The sequence below is a fragment of the Cynocephalus volans genome, chromosome 13 (assembly GCF_027409185.1).
Source record: "Cynocephalus volans isolate mCynVol1 chromosome 13, mCynVol1.pri, whole genome shotgun sequence".
Taxonomy (NCBI): domain Eukaryota; kingdom Metazoa; phylum Chordata; class Mammalia; order Dermoptera; family Cynocephalidae; genus Cynocephalus; species Cynocephalus volans.
Genome location: NC_084472.1, coordinates 11,997,836 through 12,022,407, shown reverse-complemented (window position 1 = coordinate 12,022,407; position 24,572 = coordinate 11,997,836). Strand labels below are relative to the sequence as shown.

General features: G+C 49.1%; 2 protein-coding genes across 2 annotated transcripts in view; one reads left to right on the top strand and one right to left on the bottom strand.

The window, feature by feature from the left end:
* The window catches only part of LPIN2 (lipin 2), an 81,617-nt gene extending 67,886 nt beyond the window's left edge, over window positions 1-13,731 (top strand). The window contains exons 9-20 of the mRNA XM_063077094.1: window positions 354-541; window positions 2,419-2,512; window positions 2,895-2,964; window positions 3,726-3,815; window positions 4,766-4,848; window positions 5,770-5,914; window positions 6,640-6,788; window positions 7,406-7,492; window positions 8,481-8,633; window positions 9,048-9,162; window positions 9,843-9,946; window positions 10,267-13,731. Of these exons, the coding sequence (XP_062933164.1) occupies window positions 354-541; window positions 2,419-2,512; window positions 2,895-2,964; window positions 3,726-3,815; window positions 4,766-4,848; window positions 5,770-5,914; window positions 6,640-6,788; window positions 7,406-7,492; window positions 8,481-8,633; window positions 9,048-9,162; window positions 9,843-9,946; window positions 10,267-10,411 (1,423 nt within the window). The 3' untranslated portion in view covers window positions 10,412-13,731. The remainder of the gene's footprint in view (window positions 1-353; window positions 542-2,418; window positions 2,513-2,894; window positions 2,965-3,725; window positions 3,816-4,765; window positions 4,849-5,769; window positions 5,915-6,639; window positions 6,789-7,405; window positions 7,493-8,480; window positions 8,634-9,047; window positions 9,163-9,842; window positions 9,947-10,266) is intronic.
* A 2,519-nt stretch (window positions 13,732-16,250) lies between these two features.
* Window positions 16,251-24,572, bottom strand: part of EMILIN2 (elastin microfibril interfacer 2) — a 56,817-nt gene continuing 48,495 nt past the window's right edge. The window contains exons 5-8 of the mRNA XM_063077102.1: window positions 22,193-22,525; window positions 20,455-20,487; window positions 19,664-19,792; window positions 16,251-17,329 (exon numbers count right to left, since the gene is read on the bottom strand). Of these exons, the coding sequence (XP_062933172.1) occupies window positions 16,992-17,329; window positions 19,664-19,792; window positions 20,455-20,487; window positions 22,193-22,525 (833 nt within the window). The 3' untranslated portion in view covers window positions 16,251-16,991. The remainder of the gene's footprint in view (window positions 17,330-19,663; window positions 19,793-20,454; window positions 20,488-22,192; window positions 22,526-24,572) is intronic.

The following is a 24,572-nucleotide window of genomic DNA, read 5'->3' as shown; positions in this document are numbered from 1 at the left end:
TTCTTAATTACCCTGTCATTTTCATCGTGGAAATGTAAATAAATGCTTATAACCTTTTTACTCCTTTAACTAAAATCAGAAAGTGGAATGTTTGCATTATTGTGAACGACTATAGTGATTTTGTGACATATTTACTATATTCAGCTAATTGCTTAGTAGCAATATTTAAGTTATCTTCAATGTCATTTATATGATTCTAAACACTATCTAAGAACAGCTATGTCTGATTGTAGGTCCGTCTGTTCCCTTTTAGAGGATATGTTACTTGGTTTGACCCCCCGGAGAACCATGCAGTAAGCTAGAAATAGAAGTTGTAACAAAGCAAATCTTTTTTCTCTGTCTCCTGCCCACAGTGAATCAGACCCTGGCTCCCGGCAGTGGCCCGAGTCTGACACACTCTCTGGCTCTCAGTCCCCGCAGTCCGTGGGAAGCGCAGCCGCTGATAGTGGCACCGAGTGCCTCTCGGATTCTGCCATGGACCTGCCTGATGTCACCCTCTCTCTTTGTGGGGGCCTCAGTGAGAACGGAGAAATTTCTAAAGGTACTCTGGGCAGTCGTGCCCTCTCTTCACTTCAGAAAGCAGCCTGATCATCACTTGATTAAAAACCTGCCATTTAGCCATTTCAGGGTATTTAAATTCCTTGGCGATCTCGTGTGAGTAACAAGTATCTCCCTATAATGTCAGACCCTTTGATCCTCATTTAAGGTACCTCTTAGGGGGTGGGTGGCTTTGGTGAATGAATGTGCCTTGACGGCTCTCATTTCAGATTAAGAGGTTGAGAGTTCTAAGGCTGCTGTGTTTGCTGAGTGACCACGGTCAGATCATGCTGCATCTGTAAAGAGAGGAAATATTTGTGAGACTAGGGCCCGGCTGCCCTCCTGGAAAGCACTGGGCCTTAGACATGAGCGTAGCAACCTGAAATTGTAGAAAATTGATTGTCCACTGAGTAAATGGTCTTTTTGGCAAAAAGTAGGATTGCATTCTGTCATGGGCTTGAGAGTTGGCTTATAAGAGGAGGGCTTACTCAGGAGGAAGGAGGGGGAGCTCAGCAGGAAAGTCGGGCGCCTCTAGGTGTGGTTGAGCGCCGTGCGCACCTGTCCACAGTCCTTCAGCCTTTTTTGTTTTACCTTCCTGATTAAACTAAACTCTTAACATTTTCTCCATTTGGCTGGTGGCCCTTGATTGCTTTTCCTCTAAGGAAAGATTTTCTTCCCATGACTACCATCGTCTTTTGTCTTTTCTCACCTTCAGAGGCACTGAAGGAGGCATGGTGTAGCCTTAGAACTGTGTTTTCCTGAAGTTTTCCTTTTTTGGGTCACAGGGTGCTCATTATGCCTCTTTCTTTTCCATCTCTTTATTCTGTTTGCTTTATATTTTATAAGAAATTGAGTGTGTTTTAGCCAGTGGTTCCTTCTAGGGACAAAATTAAATAGGTCACATTCTTTTTATAATCCTCGTTAAACCCTCAGTTAAAAAAATATATATGGGAGTGGATGGAAAATATAAAATTTATAGAAAATATAAAATTTTCGGCCGACCCCGTGGCGCACTCGGGAGAGTGCGGCCCTGGGAGCGCAGCAGTGCTCCCGCCACAGGTTCGGATCCTATATAAGGATGGCCGGTGCGCTCACTGGCTGAGCGCAGTGCAGTCGGTCACAAAAATGACAAAAAAAAAAAAAAGAAAGAAAATATAAAATTTATGCTTTAAAAAAAATACATAGTCTGGTAGAGTTTGTTATTGGAAGAGGCAGAAATGGTTATACACATTGCCTGGAAGAACAGTCCAAGTGAGAAATTTCTCTATTAGCCTGGATCTATTCGAGTGCAGATTTAGGAACAGGGTACAGAAATTCACCCAGAATCCTCATTCGCACTGCAAGAACTTGGGATTTATTTCTTGGCAGACCCTGATCCGCCAAATTCTGGGTTTTTTTTTTCTCCAAGCAATTGTAAGATATATTTTGATAGCTTTTTCTAATGTAGCATGCACATAAAGCTGTAAGGCAGCTATGCAGTTGCCTGCCCGTAAAGTTTCTCCCCCTCAGAGAACTTACAGTTTTCATTAACTGTTTTGTGTGTTTGTGTATGTCTGTCTGTCCTCCACTCTCTCTGCCCACATCTGTAACCTATTACTAAAAGTGTCTGGCATCGATCTTTCTCCTGTTTTTTTTTTTTTTTTTTTTAAACTTGGGAAGGAGTGACGGCAGAGGGGGAGATAGAAAAAAAGTTCTTTCTTGTCCTGAAAAAAACTGTCTGACATTTTGCTTTTGATGGATATAAAAAAGTTAGTTTTTTTTTAAAAAGGACTTATTTTATTTCAGCCTACAATTTCTGCAGTGCAGAGAGTATTGTAATAATCACATACAGGGATTTATGTAATCTCCAACAAAATTGGTCATTGTTGTTTTACATTGCAGAAAAATTCATGGAGCATATCATCACTTACCATGAATTTGCAGAAAACCCTGGACTTATAGACAATCCTAACCTTGTAATACGGATATATAACCGGTAAATACTCTTGCTTTTGTAATTGTTAAATACTCTTGCAGTTTTTTACATGTGCTATTTTTAACTATTAGTTTTTCTTGTTATGAAATTTGTCATCTCATAAATGCATCAGTGGGCAGTGACTTTGAAGTGAAAATGAAGCCTCAACTTTATTTTTAAATAAAGCATTGAAATGTTATTCTGTTTTATAGACTTTACTGCTTCTCTATTTGAAGAAGTTTGGCTTGAAGCAAAGGTTATTCATGTGGCAAAAAATATAGCTGATCATCTTTTTATTGAAAAGAATAAGCAATTTTATATGTCATTTTCCCATCTCTCCTCACTGCTACGCCTTCTCTTCTCTCTTTGTGTGATGGTTTTGCCTGATTTTTGTCTCTCACAGTTACTATAACTGGGCTTTGGCTGCTCCCATGATCCTTAGCTTGCAAGTGTTCCAGAAGAGTTTGCCTAAGGTGAGATGACCCACGTTTGTTCCTTCTTACAAGTGTCAACAGCATGTAGTACTTAGAAAAATCCATACGTGCATGTTTTTGAACTGGGTACTGTTCAAAGTCTTATTTGAGTTTAATATTTAATATAAAAGATTCAAAGAGCCATGTTACCCACTAAAAATATTTCATGCCCAAATTCTAGGAAACTAGCTGGGCTGCCACTTCTTTCTGTAATTTTTATTAGATATTTATACCATTTTCTGGTTGCGTACAAAGGTTGAAAGATTTTCCTAATTGTAAGTTAAATATGGAATGAATGAAACAAATTCTTTTCTCTCATTAATATGAGAAAGAGCAGCAAGAGGAGGGTGATGTGGCCAAGAGAAGCATGACACGAGTGTGGTAGGTCAGAGTGTGGCTAAGATGCCTGCTAGGCAGAAACTCAAGATTTGTTTTTAATCTTTCCACCAACTATTTGGTCCTCATAACTTGTGAGAACCACGTTTTCTAAAGATAGAGAAATGAGAGCTGCCCACCCACCAGCCCTCTAGGTCGTGCATAGCCAGACTGCCTGGCCTCGTACCCCTGCACTGCCATGGCAATGGGATGGTGTCCATCTTTCAGCAGTATTAAGAACGCTAGAGGAGTCTGGGAGATGTGGAGAGCATCTTTCATGTTCTTACATCCCAAAATAAGTCATTGTCATATGTGTGCTGCTAGAAAATTGTCTAGGGCTTTATGACCAATAAATTGCCCAAACTAACCCAGGTTGATTATTCTAGGCCACAGTCGAATCCTGGGTCAAAGATAAGATGCCAAAGAAATCTGGTCGCTGGTGGTTTTGGCGTAAGAAAGAAAGCATGACCAAACAGGTAACAGACCTAGAGGCAATCATTTCCATGGGCTGAAAAGAAGTGAGTTTTTTACTTATTCAAAAGACCCTTTTGTCAAGCACAAGAACTGTGGTCTATAGTGCCATTTTGCAATGGCAACAGTTACCATTTTTGAGCACTTACTGTGTGCAGCTGCTGTGCTGTGAGTGCTTTACGTACGTTACCTCTGGCCTTTACTACAGCTCAATGCTAGGGATGTTTGAGTTGCCCTTTTACAGGTAAGGAAACTTGGGCACGAGGAGGTGAGGTAGCTTGACAAGGTCACATAACTGAGGCATGGACCTGGGGCTTGGCCTTGAGTTTGACTCCAAAGCGTGGGCTCTTTCCACTTGACTGCATTACCTTTCAGAGGTAAGCCAAAGGTCATTCTCCTCCTGCACAACTCCAGATGCAAATAGCCAGAATCTGCTCTTATAATGAAGCACCATAGAACAGGTTCACCCAGAAAACTATACCGAGGAGTGAGAAAGAAGGTTCAGGGAGTTTCATCTGTTCTCCAGATGCCAGAGGGTAGTCATGCCTGAACCAAGTTTGTGTCCACATCAGCGTGGTCTTCGAGCTGCCTTTCCAATCCCTTCTCCCACATGTGCTGGGCTGTTCCCAGGGGGAAAAGGAAGCATCAGTCACTTTTGTTCTGCAGACACAGCGCTGTCTTTGCTTGGGAACTAACAAATTTAGGCTGGTGGTACTATATTTTGTGACATGAAATGGTGTTCTTTTGAAATTTTTTACTTCTGGCTCTGTAGGGACAACTTTTTGCATAGCACTAAATGACCTCTCTCAGCTTTCTGTCCTTAAGTTCAAAGTAGAGAAAGTCTGTTTCTTGTGCATTGTTATATTTTGCTTTTTTCTAGAGAGGGCTACTCATGAATTTTAGCTTGTCTGAAGGGGAAAGATTGTGCATTGCCATTATCATCTTGCTGTTTTAGCTGCCAGAGGCCAAGGAAGGAAAATCTGAGGTTCCACCAAGCAGTGACCTGCCGTTGAGCACAAAGGAGCCAGCTGGTGCCAGGTAGGGTCCTTCCTTCCAGCTCACAGCACTTGGGCTACTCCTGCTTTGGCTGTTGCCTCTAAGTTGATCTTGGCAACTGTATTTAATTGTCAATCAGAAGCGTTTTTCTCCTATAGAGACAATAAATGATTTGTTTGTGCCACTCAGTTAGCAGATGACAGTTTCTGCTTTTCTAAAAAATATTATCAGCGTAGAGGAGTAAATGTACTCCTTGCTGCTTCCTAAATACCTTGCCTACATCATGGAGGCATGCAGGAAAGGTAGGACTTTGGGAAGGGATCATAAGGAATGTCCAGGGATTATCCCTGCTGCCCCTGCTCCCCCTGCTTTCTATCAGAAGGATCCGAAGGGTGGCTTTGGTGCATTTCATTTCCTTTGGACACTTGGGTTGGCCAGCCCTGAGAAGAGGTGCTTGTGCTGTGCTCCGTCCTTGTCTCTGCCATCAGTGTACTTTCCCCAATCCAGTTCTTTCTTTCTTCTCCTGTCCCCTAACTCTTAATTCAGTGGCCTAAGCCTGAAAGTTTATTTTCTTGTTCTTTATTTTCTGTTTTAAAGGGTGTATAAAATAAATCAGTATAAGTAATTACATTTTTTAAAATTTGTACCTTTTGAAACATACATATCCTTTTCAACAAGTCAGTAGACCTCATAGCATTCACTGGGCAGAGCAGAAAATAATAGGTCATAGCCAGAAAGTCCCTGCTGCCAAGTGTGTGAGGGAGGAGGAAGGCAGCCTTGTCGGTCAATGACATGAATCTTTCACGCATAAGAAACTGTGGATGTGGAAGAACGGCACAGGAAACAACTCTTCATATCCCTGGAAAGGATTTAGGATATCTTTATTTTCTCAGTCCTAAATGAAAACTTCTCATCAATAAAATGCCTTGCTGCCTCCTCAGTAACTGGGTTGATGTTGAACAGGCCAGCCGAGGAAGACTCATCGAGTGACGAGGGGTCACAGGAGCTCGAAGGCTCCATCAAAGCAGACCCCATCCCCACGGAGCCCCTGAGCCATGGCAGCACGACCTCGTATAAAAAGTCGCTCCGACTCTCCTCAGACCAGATTGTGAGTTTTGTGTGACCCATGTGGATCCAGTAGGGCTTAATTATAGTAACTGTTTAATTTGACACGCTTCCTCTTCTGTCTACCCCAGTCCCCCGCCATACACAGACTGCATGGTGTGTGTCACATAAATGCTCACATATGGTGGTACAGTGTCCTCCACCCCTGGGGAACCCTCAGGCCCACTGGGGAACCTGTGACTCGGGTTCCTCCACTCACCCCCAGACCTCCTGCCTCAGCCTCTGGAGTGAACTGAAGAGTCTGTATTCTTCACGTTTCCCTGGTGAATCTTACACAGCTAACCCAGCACTGGGCCACGTTCTTGGCTCTTTGGAGCCACAACAATAGAGAGATGACATTTTAGGCACAGTTTCCCCTTTTTTATTTCCCACCCTGACTGTGACCCATTTTCAGTGTGAAATGGTCTTGCTGGGACCAGCAGGAGGTGGTGGCCAAGGCATTGATTCTCAGGGGTAGAGGAAGAGCGGAGAGGTTTCGTTTTGTAAGGGATCAGAGAAGTCCTTGGAATCCCGAAGCACTATTCGGGCAGTGGCCGCCTCAGCCCGTCTTGTCATCACTGGGCCGGTTTGTGTACTAACGCCGAAGACACCAGCCAGCCTTGAGGTGGCTGGAGTCTTGAAACTGGTTATTGTTTTGTAAGTTTTAAACTCTGTTCCAAACTGTACATTTTCAGCTGATTCTCTTTATTCTTATGCTTTCTATAAAAGGCAAAACTGCAGCTCCATGACGGCCCAAATGATGTCGTATTTAGTATTACCACCCAGTATCAGGGTACCTGCCGCTGTGCAGGGACCATTTACCTGTGGAACTGGAATGACAAGATCGTCATTTCCGATATCGATGGGACAATAACCAAGTAAGCTCGACCCCACTGTGGGAAGCAGGGAGCAGCCCTGGGCTCAGGGAGGGGTAGTTAGTGTGCGATGGTAGTGGGGTGGGGTGGGGGCCCCTCACCTGGGTCCTCCAGCCACAGTCGGGAGCATTTTTTAAACCGTAAGTCCTGAGACATCCTGAGTATAGTTTACGCAAAGTCATATGGATGGAGGATGGAACGTCAGAAATAACTTGGGAGCTGCCCAGTTAGCTCGGTTGTTTAGAGTGCAGTGTTATAACACCAGTGTTAAGGGTTTAGATCCCCACCAAAACAAACAAACAACAACTTTTGGAAAGATTTAGTTACCTGGTCTCCAAATTCAGACATTAAAAGAAAACAAGCTGTTGAGATTAAAGAGAAGAAAAGGAGGATGTGTGGTTGTAAATTATCTCTGAAAATGAACATCTGGCTCTCGTGGACTGCACTGTTAGAAGCGCTCCCTGGTGTATTTGCAGGGGACTGCCACATGGTTGCAGTGTCTCCCCTCCCACTCCCCCACCCAGGGTCTATTAGCATCTGATACCTACCCAAATAGGAAAATACATGGCTTTATGTGTTCGATTCCTGATAACCTTTCCCTATTTCTACTTTCTTCTTAGGTCTGATGCTTTGGGACAGATTCTCCCACAGCTGGGTAAAGACTGGACCCATCAGGGTATAGCAAAGCTCTACCATTCCATCAACGAGTAGGTTTTGGTCTCCACATGTCAACTTGCTGTAAACAACTAGAATTTTGCTTTGACTGAGATCTGTAGAAAAACAGCACAGATCATCACATCAGTCCATGTAGATCACCTGTTTGTGCCCAGCTATTACTGCTCTTCCTTCCCCTCCTTTCCCCATGAATCCACCCAGAAAAGCGGTGGTACCGCTTATGGAGCATGAGTTGTGTGTGCCTGGCGTGCCTCACATACTTACCTGTATAATCCCAGTTAATTATCACAGCGCTGTGTGCTTCAGGCATTGCCTATATCTGTAATTATAGCTAAAGTTATTTTTCTTAGCTAGAATTTAACAAGAGAGATGATTTTCCATTGATTTATTTACTGGGTATTTCTAAATTGCATTTCTTTGAGTGGGTAGTACATGCATGCATGGGGGAAACAGTTCACCATGGGGTGCTCTGTCTGAGAGCACCCTCTGAGGAAAAACAGTGCCATGTTCTTTGTGGGATCCTAGTACATACATTAAATTGATTTGAAAAACTGCAGCGTCTTCAGCATTAGTTAAGAATGCCATAACATGAAAATTATGAATATGTCAGTTACCCACGTGTAATTTTGCTCCTTATCTTACAGAATTGTTTGTGTTCTGCAAAGTATCCCTATAAATAACAACTCTTATGTCTTTCCTTTGTAGTAGATAATTTAAAGATAGTCCAAGGCTTTTGTGTGTTCTCTAATCTGGCTTTTGTGTACTAGATACTGAATATAATATACCAATACTTGTAAGTTTAGCCTAATCTCCAGTTGCATATACCTCCATTTCCCCCTTATGGCATTTTCCAAGGAAAGGTGAAATCCTTATGATCCCAACTAGTTTCCTGCTAAATTCAACAATTTGATTTTCACAGTAAATGAGAGGAACTTTATTTGGATCTTTTGAAAGTAAAGTGCTTTTTTTTTTTTCTTTTAGCCAAAATATGTGGCCCAAACAGGATGTGTTTTCTTTCAGGAATGGCTACAAGTTTCTGTACTGCTCAGCCCGAGCCATCGGCATGGCTGACATGACCCGCGGCTACCTGCACTGGGTCAACGACAAGGGCACGATCCTACCCCGGGGCCCTCTGATGCTATCCCCTAGCAGCCTGTTCTCCGCCTTCCACAGGTACCTCCCGGCAGGCACCCTCCTGGCCTGGGCGCGTGTGGGCGGGGCGGCCCCAGCAGAGTGGGTATGAGTGCGCGCGGCAGACCCTTGCCCGGTGTCCATCTGCTTCAGAGCTGCCACGTCCCTCTGTGTCCCTTGGCTCCCTCCTCATGTCCTAACACACATAGCTCACCTTGCCTGTGTCAAACATGGTGAGGAAAGTCAGGTTCTAGGAGTAGCATTCTCCTTCCCTAAAGCCCATCACTCAAATGTTCTTAGTCATCACACTGACTGGCAAAGGAGCAGAAAGAAACACACTAGTTACAAAGGATTAGAAAAATTGGGTGGTTGTGAGCACTACAGTTTTTTCAGGGCCATACATGATGGAGAACTACCATTTTGAATTCGGTTATTGTATTTGTATTTTTTTCTTAGGGAAGTGATAGAAAAGAAACCGGAGAAGTTCAAGATTGAGTGTCTGAATGACATCAGGAACCTGTTTGCCCCGTCCAGGCGGCCCTTCTATGCTGCCTTTGGAAACCGTCCAAATGTAAGTGTCTCCTGGGCTCTGGTCCTGATGAGGGTGACAGTCCAAGGGAGGTACTTTTTAGGGCATAGCCCTGTCATGATTCTCAAGCCAGTTTTGTAAGCAGAATGAAGTGTAAGCAAAATGGTCTGCTTACTGGGCTGTAACTTGATCTGTTCCAGATTTCTATAGCGACTGGGGAGGTCCTGTAGGTGCAGATCTACCCCAGAATCTATAAAGAAGGATGCTTTTTCTTTGTATCTGTGGCTTCAATTCCATTTCCTCAGGTGGCCGTGACTCACGTTCTGAGTGGTTCTAAGCTGTGTCCTTATATCCACCTGAGAACCATGGCATGATGCTCACCCTTCGTAAACATGTCCCCCATCCACCTCCCACCCATCTCTCATCCTACGAGGCTGTCAGATCCCAGGCATTACTTCCTGGCCTTTTCCTGCTCCAGGGCCCCTGGCTTCTCCTTCTTGGCTACCCACGTTTTCTGACTCTCAGAGAACCCTCTGGGGTTGGCACCACTCTTTAGTTAGGGTTTGTCTAAAGTTCAATTTCAGTGGCAAAACTGTGCTGTGCCCAGCTCCATGTGTTTTCCATAAAGTTTTCTGTTTACACCAGGCTCTGGCTCACAGGAACCAGAGAAGCATCTCGTAGTTTCTTCTCCCTTTAACCACCCTGCTCGATGTTTTCTGCAGGATGTCTATGCTTACACACAAGTTGGAGTTCCAGACTGCAGAATATTCACCGTGAACCCCAAGGGTGAATTAATACAAGAAAGGACCAAAGGAAACAAGTCATCGTAAGTGCATTCGCAGTTTCGGCCCAGTGCCCTGCAGCCAGGGTGCAGTTGAAGAGAAACAAATACTAGCTGAGCTCAGCCCCAGCTCCAAGGATCAGAGCTACATGCTCTTTTTGGGTGTTGTCTCCTCCAAAATAGCTTTTTAAAGGATCCCCAGTTATCCTAGACTTGTAAGGGGAAGTCTGTGCCATGGCATAGAGGCCTGTCTCTGCACCTGCCTGTCTGAGGAATCTGAATAACCAGCTTCACAGCCCATGATCTTGTGCCTTTGATCAGTTTGGAAGTAATAGTCTACATCTGTCCCCATTCCCTCCTCCTAGGTATCACAGGCTGAGCGAGCTCGTGGAGCACGTGTTTCCACTTCTCAATAAGGAACAGAATTCCGCCTTTCCCTGCCCAGAGTTCAGCTCCTTCTGCTACTGGCGAGACCCGATCCCTGAAGTGAACCTGGACGACCTGGCCTGAGGTGGCACCTCTGGTGGGGGCCTCCTCCGGTGGGGGCCTCAGTCACTCACCTATAGGCAAGAGAATGCCCCGGTGGGGGCCTCAGTCACTCACCTATAGGCAAGAGAATGCCCTTCTATGGACCAAAGACGGGGCTGATTGCCGGGCACCAGCTCTCCAAGCAGGGACGGGGGCTCCTGGAGCTGGCAGCGCCGTCCTCCTTTGCCTTCCCAGACCAGCCGCTCAGGCTTGGTGGGTCTGCAGCGCAGCGCCCAGGAGGAGGGGGAGGAAGGAACTCAACCTGGGGCTAGAGGCCTGTGTTCTGTCTCACATGGGCCCTCCCACGTGCTTCCTGTCTAGTTGTGCACCGGGTGCTCCTCTGAGTGCATAATTTAAAGGAAGAAAAAAGAAGGTAAAATAGAGTGGACCAAAACGCTATACAAAGTAAAGTGTTATAATTTCCACTGAGCAGTTGAGATGGTCTCTCTCTGTAACCAGTGTTTCTTCAGAGGATCAGGGTCCACTGAGCTGCTAAGGGCCGGGTGGGGGTGTTGGCTGAACCACCTGTGCATGTGTCTCCTTTGGGCACCTCCTTTCCTGCCTCACTGAATAAGACGGCTGCTCCAGTGGGCCAAGTTGGGCGGGACCCCAGGGCCCACACATCAGAGCCACAGATGTGGCTTCCCTTAGATCATTGTTTTCTGATCTGTGACTGCTCCACAATGACAGACCTTTAAGTTATTTCTTAGATCTAGCCGGAAGAGCAGATTTTTTAGGTATATATCTGATGTCTGTGATAAAAGTACTAATAATGGGAAGCTGGGTTTTGAAAGAAACGAGCCCAACAGCTGTTGTCAGGGAGGCCTCAGAAATGCAAAAATCCAGTTGAGTTTGGTCCTGGGAACAAAGGCTTAGGTGGGCCTTTGAGTGTCTTGCTTTAGGACAGGATTTCTTAAATTCTGTGCTTCAGATTTGTCAGGGGAGCACAGTGAAGCTTGCTTGAAGGCTACGGGCCAGCAACATGTACTGTGGCATTTGGAATCACAGCCGTGTAATAAAGCCGTGGAAGCCTTATGAGAAAGTGGTCCTGGAGCCCCTGTTGAGCAGACTTCCTCTTAGTGTCCCCAGGACACCACTCTGAGTTCTCCATCAGCTGGGGTACTTATGCGGTCAGCAGTGCAGAGGCTGCCTTGTGAGATCCCATGGGGATGCGGGAGGTCCAATGTATTTTTACTGAAATACACATGGCGGCTCCGTTAACTGACTGACCTGGTTGTCATGAGCTTACATCTGGACAGACGGCAGCTAGGAAGGGTTGTGTGCTGTCAGCTTCTCCAGATCTTGTGATCAGCTGGTGACACAAGTCACTGCATATTAACATCGAGGACTGTTAGGAGACTTTTCAGGGGACCAGGAGCAAGCTCCCGTTATCGTCCTCCACTGGTGGGGACATAGGAGGAGATGTTCCCGAGCAGGCAAGGAACTGCAGATACAGACGTGACACCGTTGGGCTGGTTTCATTTCCAACTCTGTGTGCCCCTGCAGTCATAATGGAGACCTCTTCTTTAGTTTTGCTTCACCCAAAATAATGCTGATTGGAGATGGAGAAGTAAGGGTGGTTATTTTTCCAGATTGGAGAGTTGAAAGTTCCTGACTGATGTCAGCCGTGTTTCCTAGTGCTGCTGGATGCAGAGGCAATGGTGAAATCCCTTGAACACAATTCTCAGTGGCAAAACCTGGAGGCGTGTGTTCCCAGAGAAGGGACCAAACAAGCTTTTTCTGGTGCATACCTTCCCTGCTTGAATAGTTTGCCAGAACTAATTGTTTAATGGGTTTATTTATGTACAGTAGGTTAGGGAAACTAGGTTATGTTTATATGAAGTTCTGCCCAGTTAGTGAATTAAAATTCTCGTAGAGCAGCCATGTGGTTACTTTTTTCATAGATGCTGTTAGCGCATCCTCATGACCACCTTTGATTTAGAGGAAGAACGAGAGCTTTGTGCACTTAGGCTGAGCCTAGTAGGACTTCCTTGCTTATGTGCAGTATGGAAAAATCTTAATATATATCTTCTTTAGTCTTTTTAGGTTGTCATTTAAAGTGTTTTTGACTAATAGCTTGTTTCTTTTTCTTGACAAGCTCTTTTCTTTGGACAAATGGGCTTTCTTAGGGGGTCCAGCCAAGGACCTGGATCTCCCGGCCCTGAGTTAAGGGTGCCTGATTCTCTGTCCCAGTGTCCATTAGCTCTAGACTTTGTCACTGCAGATTGATCCAGTGGGTATATAGGCCAATTAATGTGAGTCTTTTTCCTTGTTTAAAGGAGTCCCTCTTGCTGAAAGTAGATGATTACTATTGCTGTAGTGCTATGAAAATATTAAGTTTGTGCTGAAAATCCATTGCCATTTGGTACAAATGACATTTGTTCTTTCTGTGAAAGAGAGATGCCCTCGGGTGTGTTTGTACACAAACCCTTAGGAGGCAAGTTGAAGCATCACCCTCGCACTGTCTTCAGTGGTGGGTGATGTCGCAGGGAGATTACAGGCAGACTGGGCTCTTCTATGTCATTCTGTCAGTCACTCCACTGGGGGGAAAAGCCCCTTTCCCTCTTTGCAGTTCATCCTGTCATATTCGCTTTGATGTCCACATGTCAAAGCTGGTACTGCTGCAAAAGGCGACGTCTGCCTCATTGGGACTGTGCGTGGACCAGGAGCATGTAAACTCAGCCCCTGTGTCTGAGTACTGTGCTTTGCTTTTTAAAAAACATCTGCATAGTTTTCAACTGGAAAAAGAAAAAACTTACTAGTGTGAAATGAGAGCTAAAATGAGAACTGCTAAAACACCGTAGGGAGAACTGCTGAGAAGCAGAGCTGACAGACTGGCAGGTGCCCTCTGCAGTTTGCCCTTGAAGGTACAGGTAAGACCTTCTGAAGAATAAACAGCTGGAAAGAAGTAAGCTCTTTCTCTTTTTGCAAGTTGGTGAAAACTGACTCTTCCAGAGAATTTTATCTTTTCAAGTATCATATTTACTCTGGGAAGCCTTGTTTTCCCATATTTTAGAGCATGCAAGGTTTAATAAAACTGGTTAAAAATTGAGTTTTTTCTTAAAATAAGTGCTCTTTCCAGGTGAAAACTGCCTTTTTGGTTTGGTTTGAAGGTAAGAAAGGGGAAACTTTGCTCTCTTAATTTAATAATTATGTTCAGCCTGTGATGAAGTATTCGATTATTAGCAATGTCACTAATAAGTTTTAAGTTGTCAGAAGTTAATTGTAAACATCAGTACAGTACTTTTAGTTATGGTAAAGACGGTTGTCTTAAAATGAATGGCTCATATTTTGGTGCAGTGTTGGATGTTCAAAACAAAATGTTACAATAAACAAACGTAAACTGAATGCACTTGGCTCTTTCCTTCAGGGAACATTTAAACCATCTTCTCTGTACTCTTGCCAGAAATTGATAATTTTCATACATTAGCATTTTGGTCTTAGCTGATGCTTAAACTGGTTTACGGGAGGGACTGCTTTTTGGTAATTATATTTAAAACCTGACTCCAAAAGTGTCAGAAACTAAGCTCTCTTGCTGCGTAGGTTCTGCCAGGCAGTGACTCATGTGATTTCTGGTGTAGTCTCGCTGGTGTCCACAAGGCCGTGTTTACCTTCTACCCCTCAGCCCTGAGTTCCCCTGGGAGCCCCGTGCAGAGCCGTTGACACCCCTTCTTTCATTAAAGCCTTCCACAGGGTGTCCAGAGTTGAAGTGATCTTTGATCAGAAATCACATCCGGGGCCAGCCTGTGGCTCACTTGGGAGAGTGTGGTGCTGACAACACCAAGTCAAGGGTTAAGATCCCCTTACCGGTCATCTTTAAAAAAAAAAGAACCCACATCCGCCATAGTGTCTACATATCTTTGTGTTCCTCCCAGACGCAGCACGTGTGGGGTGTGTTAACTCGGTCCCTCCACGAGGCGTGCTCCTGGCATGGAAAGGTTTCACGTTTCACGCTGTTTCACTGCGACGTGAGGCTGAGCTTATGGGAACCATGCGGCTTTGGGAATAGAGAGGAAGAGCTCTGACCGGGAGTTGGATTGTAAAGGAAATGGTTTTTACCCTGAACGGGTACGAATGCTTCAGAGAGGAGCAGTGGGCGGGTGTCCTGTCCCTGAGCTCAGAAGCCCCATTACAGCCTCCTGCCACACGCTACACCCTGGAGCTGGCACGTGTCCTTCCTTTCTCCTTTCCACACTGACAGGATGGTATAAGGAGGATGATGTATGATTAAAAAGTTGACATGGGTGTGCACAAAGCCATGTTTCACATCTGCAGGCATAGACTTCAGTATGTCTGTGAGTACAAACCCTCCTTTCCAGCTGCAGATAAAGCATGAGAAGCAGGCTGAGAAATGACAGGCACTGGGAAAAGCTAGAATGATGTGCTCACCTGGAAATTATCCCAGATACAGTTGGCATTGATTGGCATTCTTTACAGCAAGTGTCCTTTTGTTCTTGATCACTTAAATGAGACCATGTGCTAGAGTTACATGTGGGAAGAAAAGGCCCCAGTTCTGTCTTTCCTTATCTGAAGGGGCTGCTCCGAACCCCAGCCTTAGAGCTCAGCTGACCCTGTTGTTTTTGTTCCGTACAAAGAGACAGCCTTTCCCTTTCTAACGATGCTGTCTCCTAAGTGGGCCAGGATCCAGCTTTCATACTGTTCTATCTTGAAGTAAATGCAGGATCGTGCTGTAATTAGGCTTTCTCTATCTTGGATATGCAGCTAAAGTTCACCTCTTTTGGTAAATGAGTCAAGATGCACTGAACCATCTATGGAATAGGGAAAAAAAAACCAGTTGGTTCCTACCTTCTGTCTGGTCCCTGCCTTTCCTGATATTGAGCGTCTGTCCCTTTGGCACTGAGTGAGGTCTGTAAAGGGCGTGTGTGAGGGAAGAGAGGGTGGAAGTGGGCATGTGCCAACTGGGCTTTCCTGAAAGCTCTTCACTGCGCTGGGCTTGTTCCCAGGAGTCACAGAAATTGCTGGAGTGGCCAAGGGTACTCTGACAGCCACAGTTGGCCAATTCCCAGCTGTAGAAACAAGGAGTGAGAACGCCATTCTCTCTCCCCCTCCTGGACAAAGAGGCCCAAATTTTAAAATAGTAAGACAGCAAGGCTTGCTCACTTTTCCCTAGCTGGAGGGAGGGGTATTGCATTTGCCAACAGTTCTTGAAACTCTAAACATTTTTACAGCATAGAGCGTCTTTGAATGTCTCAATGCAGGCCAAAGAAGCTGAAGCTCTGGCTTCCACCGTCCAGACCTTTCCCTGGGGCTCTGGGGTACCTGCCTCTCCCGGTGGTACTTGATTGACCTCTGTTTTACCAGCCTGATTAGCAAAGACCAACTTGCACTAAGGTGTCTAGAAGTTTCTGTGGCTGCTGGTGGAGGATGAACGGTCCTGGGTTCCCCTTAGATCAGAACGTCCTTGCTATGGGAAGATCCCTGCTTTCTCAGATGATCTCAACTTTCAGCATGTGGTCAGTTTAGTGTTGGGCCTGTGGTTGCCTAGGAACCTGAGCGTTCCTAAAGCTGTGTCGCTAGTGAGTTCACTGAGGATTTGGCCTCTTTAGCTGGCAGCTGCTAGTTAGATGTGAGCTTGCACATGCCTGGGGGACCCTGGCCTCAGGCACATCTGGTTTGCCTTTACAAGCCAGAAGAACCCAGTGTACAGCATGGATGCTGAAGGTAACAGTTTTATAACTGAGATTAAGGCATTCAAGATCACTTTCTGCTGTCATTCAAAAGTCAACCACCTTTCTACAGTATGCTTTTTAGCAACAGCTCCCAATCCATAATGCACTAAACTTCAGAAAAGTCACTTGAATGGGGTTTTAAATCTTTATTGACACTCCGTCTTTGCACTTAAATTGTACATGTCACGTGAAGAGCCTGACAGGCTTCATCAACAGGCTCTAGTGCCTTCTCCTTTGCGGCTGGGCCAAGGCCCGGCGAGGAGGGACAAGGCCCAGGTGCCGGTTGTGAGCAGAGCGTGGCACAGCCAAACTGTCAACTCTAGGTCTCTGTGTGGTGGCACGGGCCACTCCAGCACTTCAGTGTTTAAACTTTCCTGCTGCACGCAGTGTGAAGACAGAGACAGCAGCTACAGTGTTGCTCTCCAGGAAAGACCAGCCACCGGCCGACAGCCCAGCAGCTGCTCCTCTCCGTCAGCAGGACGCGGTCCTGTGGCCTGGCCCTACGGGGAGGCACCATGGAGGTCCAGCCCAGGACCCCTCGGAGTGGAGCCAGAGCTGGAGGCTGGGAAGACAGAGGGGGCTGTTCCTGGCTTCCAGGCGTGGGATGAGGGGAGCCTTTCCAAGTCTTCCAGTTTTCCAGTTTAGAGTGACAGAAAAACCAGGGGCCACATTAACCATGTGTTTAACTCCTGCCTTCCCGGAAGCTATAAGGTGTGGCAGGTCCACAGCGAGGTAAGGCCTTTCTCTTGGGGCAGGTGGTGGGATTTCCACAGAAAACTCTAGACCAGTGCTCCAGTTACATACATACACTAAATATATTAAAGCTTCAGAGTTTTTACAACTATCTTTCTCCCTACCTCTCCCCAGCCACCCTAGAGGTGGGAAAGGAAGGGGTACAAGAAAACCCCGCTGAATGTGGAGTACATTTCATCAAAGTCTGTGTGGGCCAGCCTGCCCCCAGTCACCACGATGTTGACGCCATCCCCTGCCTTCAGGTGCACGATGAGGTGGAATGCCCCCGGGCCTCCACAAGTGTGCAAAGCCCCGGGGGGGCGGTGGTATTCCAGGAATTCTCTCTTGTACCCCGCTGTGTGCAGCTGGGCCACGCTGGCGTTGGAGACCGACAGGACAGCTTCCACATAGGCATCTCTCTCGGGGGTGAGGGTGGCCGTGATCAGATAGCGCCCGTCATATGGAGCCGTGAAGATCCCTGGGAGAAGGAAGACAGAACCCATGCTCATCTGACACCACCGCGGTCCTTGCAAAGGGCTGCACTGCAGTTTAACCCACGAGGGGCAAGCTGGGACCGCTGGCCACATGTCCTGTCAAAGGCGGGTACCCACCCTACTGCCACCCCGTGGCTCAGAGACCACCTAGCTCCCACTGCTTTTTGCCACCAACCCACTCACTCCTCATTATGAGACCCACCGGCTTCTGCTTGTAACATCCAGAAAAGAACAAATAACTGCCAAAAACTGCAAAAAGGATTTGGTGTAATTAATCTCACCTACACACAGCAGCCACCCAAGGAAACAAAACTATCACCAGCCTTGCTGTGAAGAGCATTCCCGGTCCCTCTCATGTTCCCGCTCAGCCACTTTTCTGCAGCTGGGTCCACCAGACTCTTGCAATGCCACGTGCTTCCAGAAGACCCAGGCTGGGCCCAGTCCCTGGCCAGTTCCCATCCTTGCCTGCAGTTTCATGGGGAGGAAGGATCTGCCCAGAGCCTTGGTTGCCTCCTGGGGCATTTCTCCCTCACAGAAAGCACCACAAGGCCTACATATAATGAGCTTCATGGCTTGACTGCCTGGCACAATACCTACGGGACGGATGAGCTGCCTCCTTAGGATGTGGGCACCGAACCAAATAAGCCCAGGAGGCCAGGCCTCTTCACATAGAAGAGCCAGCCTCTGCGCTGGACAGGTAAACAGGTGGCATCCACTCATGGCCAGAAGTAAGTGCAGATGTTCCCATAGCCAATGACCCACATGTTCCAGGCCTGGGGAGGCAGGGAAGGTTGTGGCTGGAGGTGAAGAGGTGGTAGGATTTGTCAGTGCTGCACCATTTGCAAAGCAGTGGCAGCTGGAGGAGGCCCCACAGCTGGAAGAGTCAGAGCCCGCACCAGGTGCTGGCAGGAACAGCCCCTGGCTGGGGGGCTCTGGGGAGGGGAGACAGGGAGGGCGCCGGGCCTTGACCCCAACCATAGCCAAGAGCTGACATAAAACCGAGTGCCCAGGAGCTAAATGGGGCTGGGTCTTCAGTCTGCACCGAAAGATAGAAAAGGCCAGGCCACCCAGCCCCTACCACAGCTTTAAATAGCCAAGTAATTTAGAGCTGCTGGAGTCTTTCCCAAGGCGCCTGGCCCTGAGGACAGATGCCGCCCAGCACTTGGCATGGCTTTCATCTGCGCTCAGAGTCCGCCTGCCGCACAGCCCCGCAGGCTCACCCGGACTTTCCTTCACCGAGTGCTGCTCCAGGGAGACCATATATAGTCTTGGGAGTGGGAGAGGAATGGAGGCCACTGTCCCTGTGCCCAGAGATCACCTGACCTACCCGAATGACACGCCCTCCCCATAACCAGGGCAGCATGGAGTAACAGGGTGGGGGGTGGACCCCCAAAGGTTTAGCCATCCTGGGCAGAGCTCAAAAGGTTCTGTTGGGGGCCCAGGATGGAGCCTCAGGGAGCAGCTTAAACACAGGTTGCTGAGCTTTGCTCCAGCAGGCTGGGCAAACCTGACGATTTTCTTCCAAGAAGGAAGTCAAGTCCCCTCCCTCCCAACAGTGTCTGGGCGACAAAGCCTCCTTGAACTCCACCGCCTGCGGGGAACCGCCACCACTGAGGCACAGAGGCCTGGGGGACAGGTCCCGGGCTGCCCCATCAACCCTGCCCCGTGGTCCAGGCAGGGACGACAGCCCTGGCGGACGTGGGTGGGCCAGAGGGAGGCCTCCCCTCACATGGGAGGGGAGGCGATGCCCACACCTGGCCTGTCAGGAAGGGCTCTGTGCCCAGTCCCCGCGGGTGACAGCCCAGGGACAGAAGCATGGGCTGAGGGAAGGAGGAAGGCTGGGCTGTCAGGAACAGTCACGGCTGGGGGGACAGTGCAGTGCTGTGGATGGACCCCAAAGCACAGCCTTCAAGTGCTTCTGGTCAGATTTTGAGGCCCTGCCCGCAAGGCTCGGCCCTTTGAGGGAACACGGCGCCTCTCCTGGGTCTGTGTGTCACAGATGCACGAGATGCTGAGGGGGGCCTCCCGCTTGTCCTGTTCCCGGGTGCGGGGATGACCGTTCAGGAATGCTGGGGTGCTGTTAGAGGGGACAGCTGGGAGGGAGGGGCCAGGGCTGGCAGAGCCTTCCTAACAAACATAAGAAATGAGCTGCGACTCCCACGGTGAGTACTGAGGACAGCGTGCTGACCTCCCGCTGGAAAACATCACTGCACGCTCACACCCACGCAGCTGCAGCCGCCAGCCAGGCCCCGCAGGCCACCGCACAGGAGTGGGACAGCCCCTGCACTCGGAAAAGGAGAGGCCCTGCACACACTCACCCGTGGTGGGGTTGTAAACGTCCCCGTCATTCACCAGCACTTTGTTAAAGAGGACGACACCCCTGTCACTGGGGAAAGGCTTCTGGGTGAGCCCAGCAGAAAAAGACACCAGAGAAGGCACTGGAACCCCTAGAGCAGAGAGAGAGGACGTGATCATGTTGAGGAGTCCTGGTGGTCCTGTGCTCTGGGGGTGGGGGCTGGAGTCAGGGCCTGGAAAACTGAGGCCGACATGCCAGGCCCATTCTGTTTCACCTGCACGTGGGGAGCCAAGCACTCCAAGTGCCAGAGGGCTCCCCTTGTCTGGGATCAGTGGTCAGGACAGCTGAGGAGTCTGGGAAAGTGGACAGGCTCCTGTCGGGAGCGTGCATGCGTGTGTACGTGTGTGCTGGTGGTGCTGGGGGGGGCAGATGGTGTGTTAACAGGAATAATCTAGGAAGCTGCTTATTTACTAACGAGCCAGTAAAACCTGGGCTCCCAGGAAGCTCATCAGGACCACACAGGACAGAGGGCCACCCAGTGATCCCCTCGGGAAACTCCATGAGCTGGGATGATGTAGGAGGAAAAATTCTTTGTCTTGGGCCTGACTGACCGACCCTCTCTGGGGAGCAAACCTTGGGGGGTTCACTCCTCTGCAGTCAGCAGCAGCCTGTCCCCTGCTGTTGGGTGGGGAAGGGCTGGGCCCCAGGCTTGACCTGTGCTAAAAGCCAGAGAGAGGAGGCAGGAAGTACAGGGGAGGGCAGAGGCCACCAGGGAGAACCATCATCCTGACCCTGGTCTCCTGGCAGACGTACCTGGGGAGGGTACAGGAGGTGACTTGGGGTATCCTGGAAAACAAAACGGGAATGGAATGTTGAACAAGAGCCTCAACAGCAGCTCATTCTTCTGAGCCCTTTTTTCTCCCTCACACGCTCAAATCGAGTCTTCATTTGAGCAAGGGGCACCCGCTCCAACCTGCCTTCCTAGGAGCAGAGGCGCATCTGTACCCACCTGTCCTTATTTCCTCACTAGCCCACTTATCCCTGGACAGAGAAGAGGGCACTGAGGGTGAGCTGGCTGTGGGACGATGAGGAGAAAGATGGGGTGCTATAGCCTTGGGGCCCAGGCCAAGGAGGAGAAGTCTACAGACTGAGTCAGCCTCACACATGCCAAGTAACATGTTTGCCCTCTAGTAGCAATGTCTCATCAAAAGCCTTGCCTTCAGCTAGACTGAATGCAGTATTTGTAAATGACTGCGTGGCTGCGTGGATGGAGGCATGCATGGGTGGGCAGATGCATGGACGGAAGCATGCATGGGTGGGTGGATGGAGGCATGCAGGGTGGGCAGATGCGTGGATGGAGGCATGCATGGGTGGGCAGATGCGTGGATGGAGGCATGCATGCATGGGTGGGCAGATGCGTGGATGGAGGCATGCAGGGTGGGCAGATGCATCGGTGGAGGCATGCATGGGTGGATGCACGGGTGGGTGGATGGACAGATGCATGGTGTGTGGGTGCATGGGGAGATGAATGAATGAACAGAGAGCCCGACAGAATATAAGCATCCATGGTACATCAACCTAACAGAAGACAAACTTGTCCTAGAAAAGGTGGCATATCTGCCTAAGAGAGCTGTGCAGCTCAAGTGGCTGAGAAGGAATAGAAACAAGACAGCCGGTAAGATAAAATTTATCTCCTTGTCTTCTCAGCAGCGACCCAGCCTGCCAGGCAGCCACAGTGCTTCAGGGATCACAAGTGCACCTAGCTGTCACTGATGGGGACCAACCCCAGCTCTGCTGGTGACTGGGTGCCCCTGATGGTCAGCCTGGCCTAACTGCGAGGGGACTGGTTTGCATTGTCCTCTGGCAGTTGACATGACCTGCCCAAGCAGGGTCACCTGTTTATATGTCATAGCCCCACGTCTCAGTTTCCTCATCTGTAAAATGGAACAAATACTGACTTCACAATGCTGTTGGGAGGGCTAGAGGAGATCGAGACCCAGAGCACCCCTGGCACGTGGTGGGGATCCCACAAGTGCTCACCCCCTTTTCCTCCTCCGCCTGCCGTTACTCTGACTACACCACCACCGCCCCACATCACCGTGAAGGTGCCGATGTTCACGACTCACGTGCAGCACTTCCCTGCCAAGCACTGAGCCAGGCTTTTCTCCTTTATCCTCACAGTAACCCCGAGGTCCTGTCACGACCCTCACTTCTTGTCCAAGGCACTGAGCCTCAGAGTCCGCTTGCAAAGAGGCAGCCGTCCTGCCTGGCCACTCTGCTGCACAGCCCGCTGTGGCCACCACGCAGGCTCCCAAGTGCACTTTTGGTTTCTCAGGACCCTTCCTGCTGGGAAGGTCAAGGCGCCGCCCACGAGGCACGGGTATTCCAGCCCGGGGCAGCCGCACTTCTGAGTGTAACCCGCCGCACTGCCCCTGGGGACCCATGGCCTCTGCCCTGCTGGAAAGCTGCCTCTCGGACGCGTTCCCTGAAGCCCACGCCCGGGCCGCAGAGGCGCTGCACAGCCCCACAGCCCGGCCCCTGCGGAGCTTACCTGGCGCGCCCGCGTAGCCTTCAGCACTGGGGACGGTGTGGCCGTCCGCCCCCGGGGGCAGGCCCCGGCCTGACATGCCCGTCCTCCCCGGGGGCCCGGCCTCCCCGGTCTCCATGATGACGCCAGTGGAGCCGGGCAGGAAGGGCAGCCCAGGCCAGCCAGGCCACGCCGGTGGGGGCAGCGTGTCCTCAGGGGGCCACGGGGGCCTCAGGGGCAAGACGGGCCGCTGTGCGGTGTCCTCAGGAGGTGGGGGTGGCTCCGTGGGGGCCTCTGCTGGCGCCTGTGGGGCCTTCCCTCCGGTGGGGAGCTGGGGCGCTGTCGAGGGCTCCTCCGCTGAGCAGGAAAAGAAGGAAAACCCACAGCATTAATGAGAAGACCTCCCACCCCACGGCTCAGCCATGGGTCCTCTTGGAGAGGCCTCCGTGGGGCTCGAGTTCCAGGAAGGGCCTGTGCATGGGCCTGTCTCTGTGGCATCGGCTGCATGCCTGGGGCACTGACCCACCCAGCCACCACAGCTTGGGGACAGCCTGCCTTTCATCTTCTGAAGAGCTATGGCACCCCAGGAGCTGCTCAGAAGGCCAGCTGAGACCCCTGCCCAGGGCAGGATTGTCAGTCTTTCCTTCGAAGCAGATGGTCGCAGTCTCCAAAACAGCACCCAGAGTGCCCTGATTTCACTGCATGATGATACCACAGATGCACCACAAATTACAGAAAGGGACAAGGGGCCATGGCCCTCCTGACAGCCCCTAAAACAAGCTGGGGGCAGGGTCACTGCAGACAGCCTCCCCCACGGGCTGCTGAGGGGCACTGCTTGGACCCCCCAGCTGTCCCCCACCAGTGTGGGGGGCTCAGGCTGCCTCTGCAGCAGGCCCAGGCCCAGAGGAGCAGCCACACCCTTCCTCTGCCACACCTCAGTCACCAGCTTGGGAGTTTCCAGCACAGGCGCCTCCTGACTCACAGTTCCTTGCCCTCTTGGGATCACGCCCTTTCTTCCTTTCACTCTGTTCCTGGAACTAGCCTTCCAGGAAGCCCTTCCTGAGTGCCCTCAGGACGCCTAAAAATACCGTGACTGGCCGAGAAACGACTTGCAAAAGTGAAATGCCTCCTACCGCCTCAGTCGGTCTGTCGCCTGCGGTGCCCAAGTTTCCAGAGCTATATGATTATGCCCCAACAAACGCAGTGATTGCATTTTGACCCCACTGTCTGGTTTTGTTTTAAAACTCACTAAGTGAATATGAGCAGATCAAACATATATCCCTCCCCATCCTCAGAGCCAGGTTGTCACACTGTCCCAAGAGATTATTTCTCAGGCTTTCCTAACCAGCGTTCCGTGGGAGAATTCAGCCCTACAGAAAGTGATTTGAGTGATCACTTTCTCAGTTCTCCCAAGAATGGTACAGAGCTAATTCCATCCTAGACACAGAGAAGAAGAGAAGTTAATTCATTCCATACAATGGAATGTCTTCAGGCTTCAATTTTCTTCAAAGCCCTCATTGAGAAGGGCTGGGTTAGATAGAGAAACTGAGGCAGAAGGATTACAGACATGGGACACTAGCCACAGTGCAGGACAGGAGTGAGACATGTAGTCAAAGTCTATACCCCGAATAAGGAGGCTCACATCCCCCCTCCCCTGCTCAGCTCCATGACACCTGCTTACACCTCAGGTGGTGAGAGATAGGAGGATTCTCAAAGTGACCCTATGGTAAAGCCCACAGTCATGAAACCCTATCTAGTGTCTCACTGTTAGACGTGAACCAAAGTCAAGGTCACCTGACATGAGGAAAACTGCCAATACGAAAGACAGAGACCAGAACAAATGAGCTAACCAAACAAAAATGAACTCTGAAGAGATAGACAAATGCAAGAAAATAAATGTGTAACATCCTCAGAGAAGTCTAACATGTAAGAATAGATTACTATGAAAAAGGGATAGTCAGAGAATAAGGATAAGCCTTTGCTGATTAAAAATATGCTTGCCAAAATAAGAAATGACAGGGCTGATAGGCAAAATGAAGGAAATCTGTCAGAAGGTAGAACGAGATGGCAAAATGATGGACAAAAGGAGAGAAACCATAAGAAAATTACAGGGTCAACCCAGAAAGTCTTTCCAGAAAATGACATCAGAAAAACTGGGGTGTAGAAGTGATGGAGTGATAAGGAGAGAACTGTCAAGCGCTCTCTCTCTCTCTCTCTCTCTCTCTCTCTCTCTCTCACACACACACACACACACACACACACACACACACACACACACACCACACACACACACACACACACACACACACACACACACACACACACACACACACACACACACACACAAAGAGTTTCCAAGAACTAAGGAAAAGGAGAGAACCCAGCACAATTATAGAATAAAAAA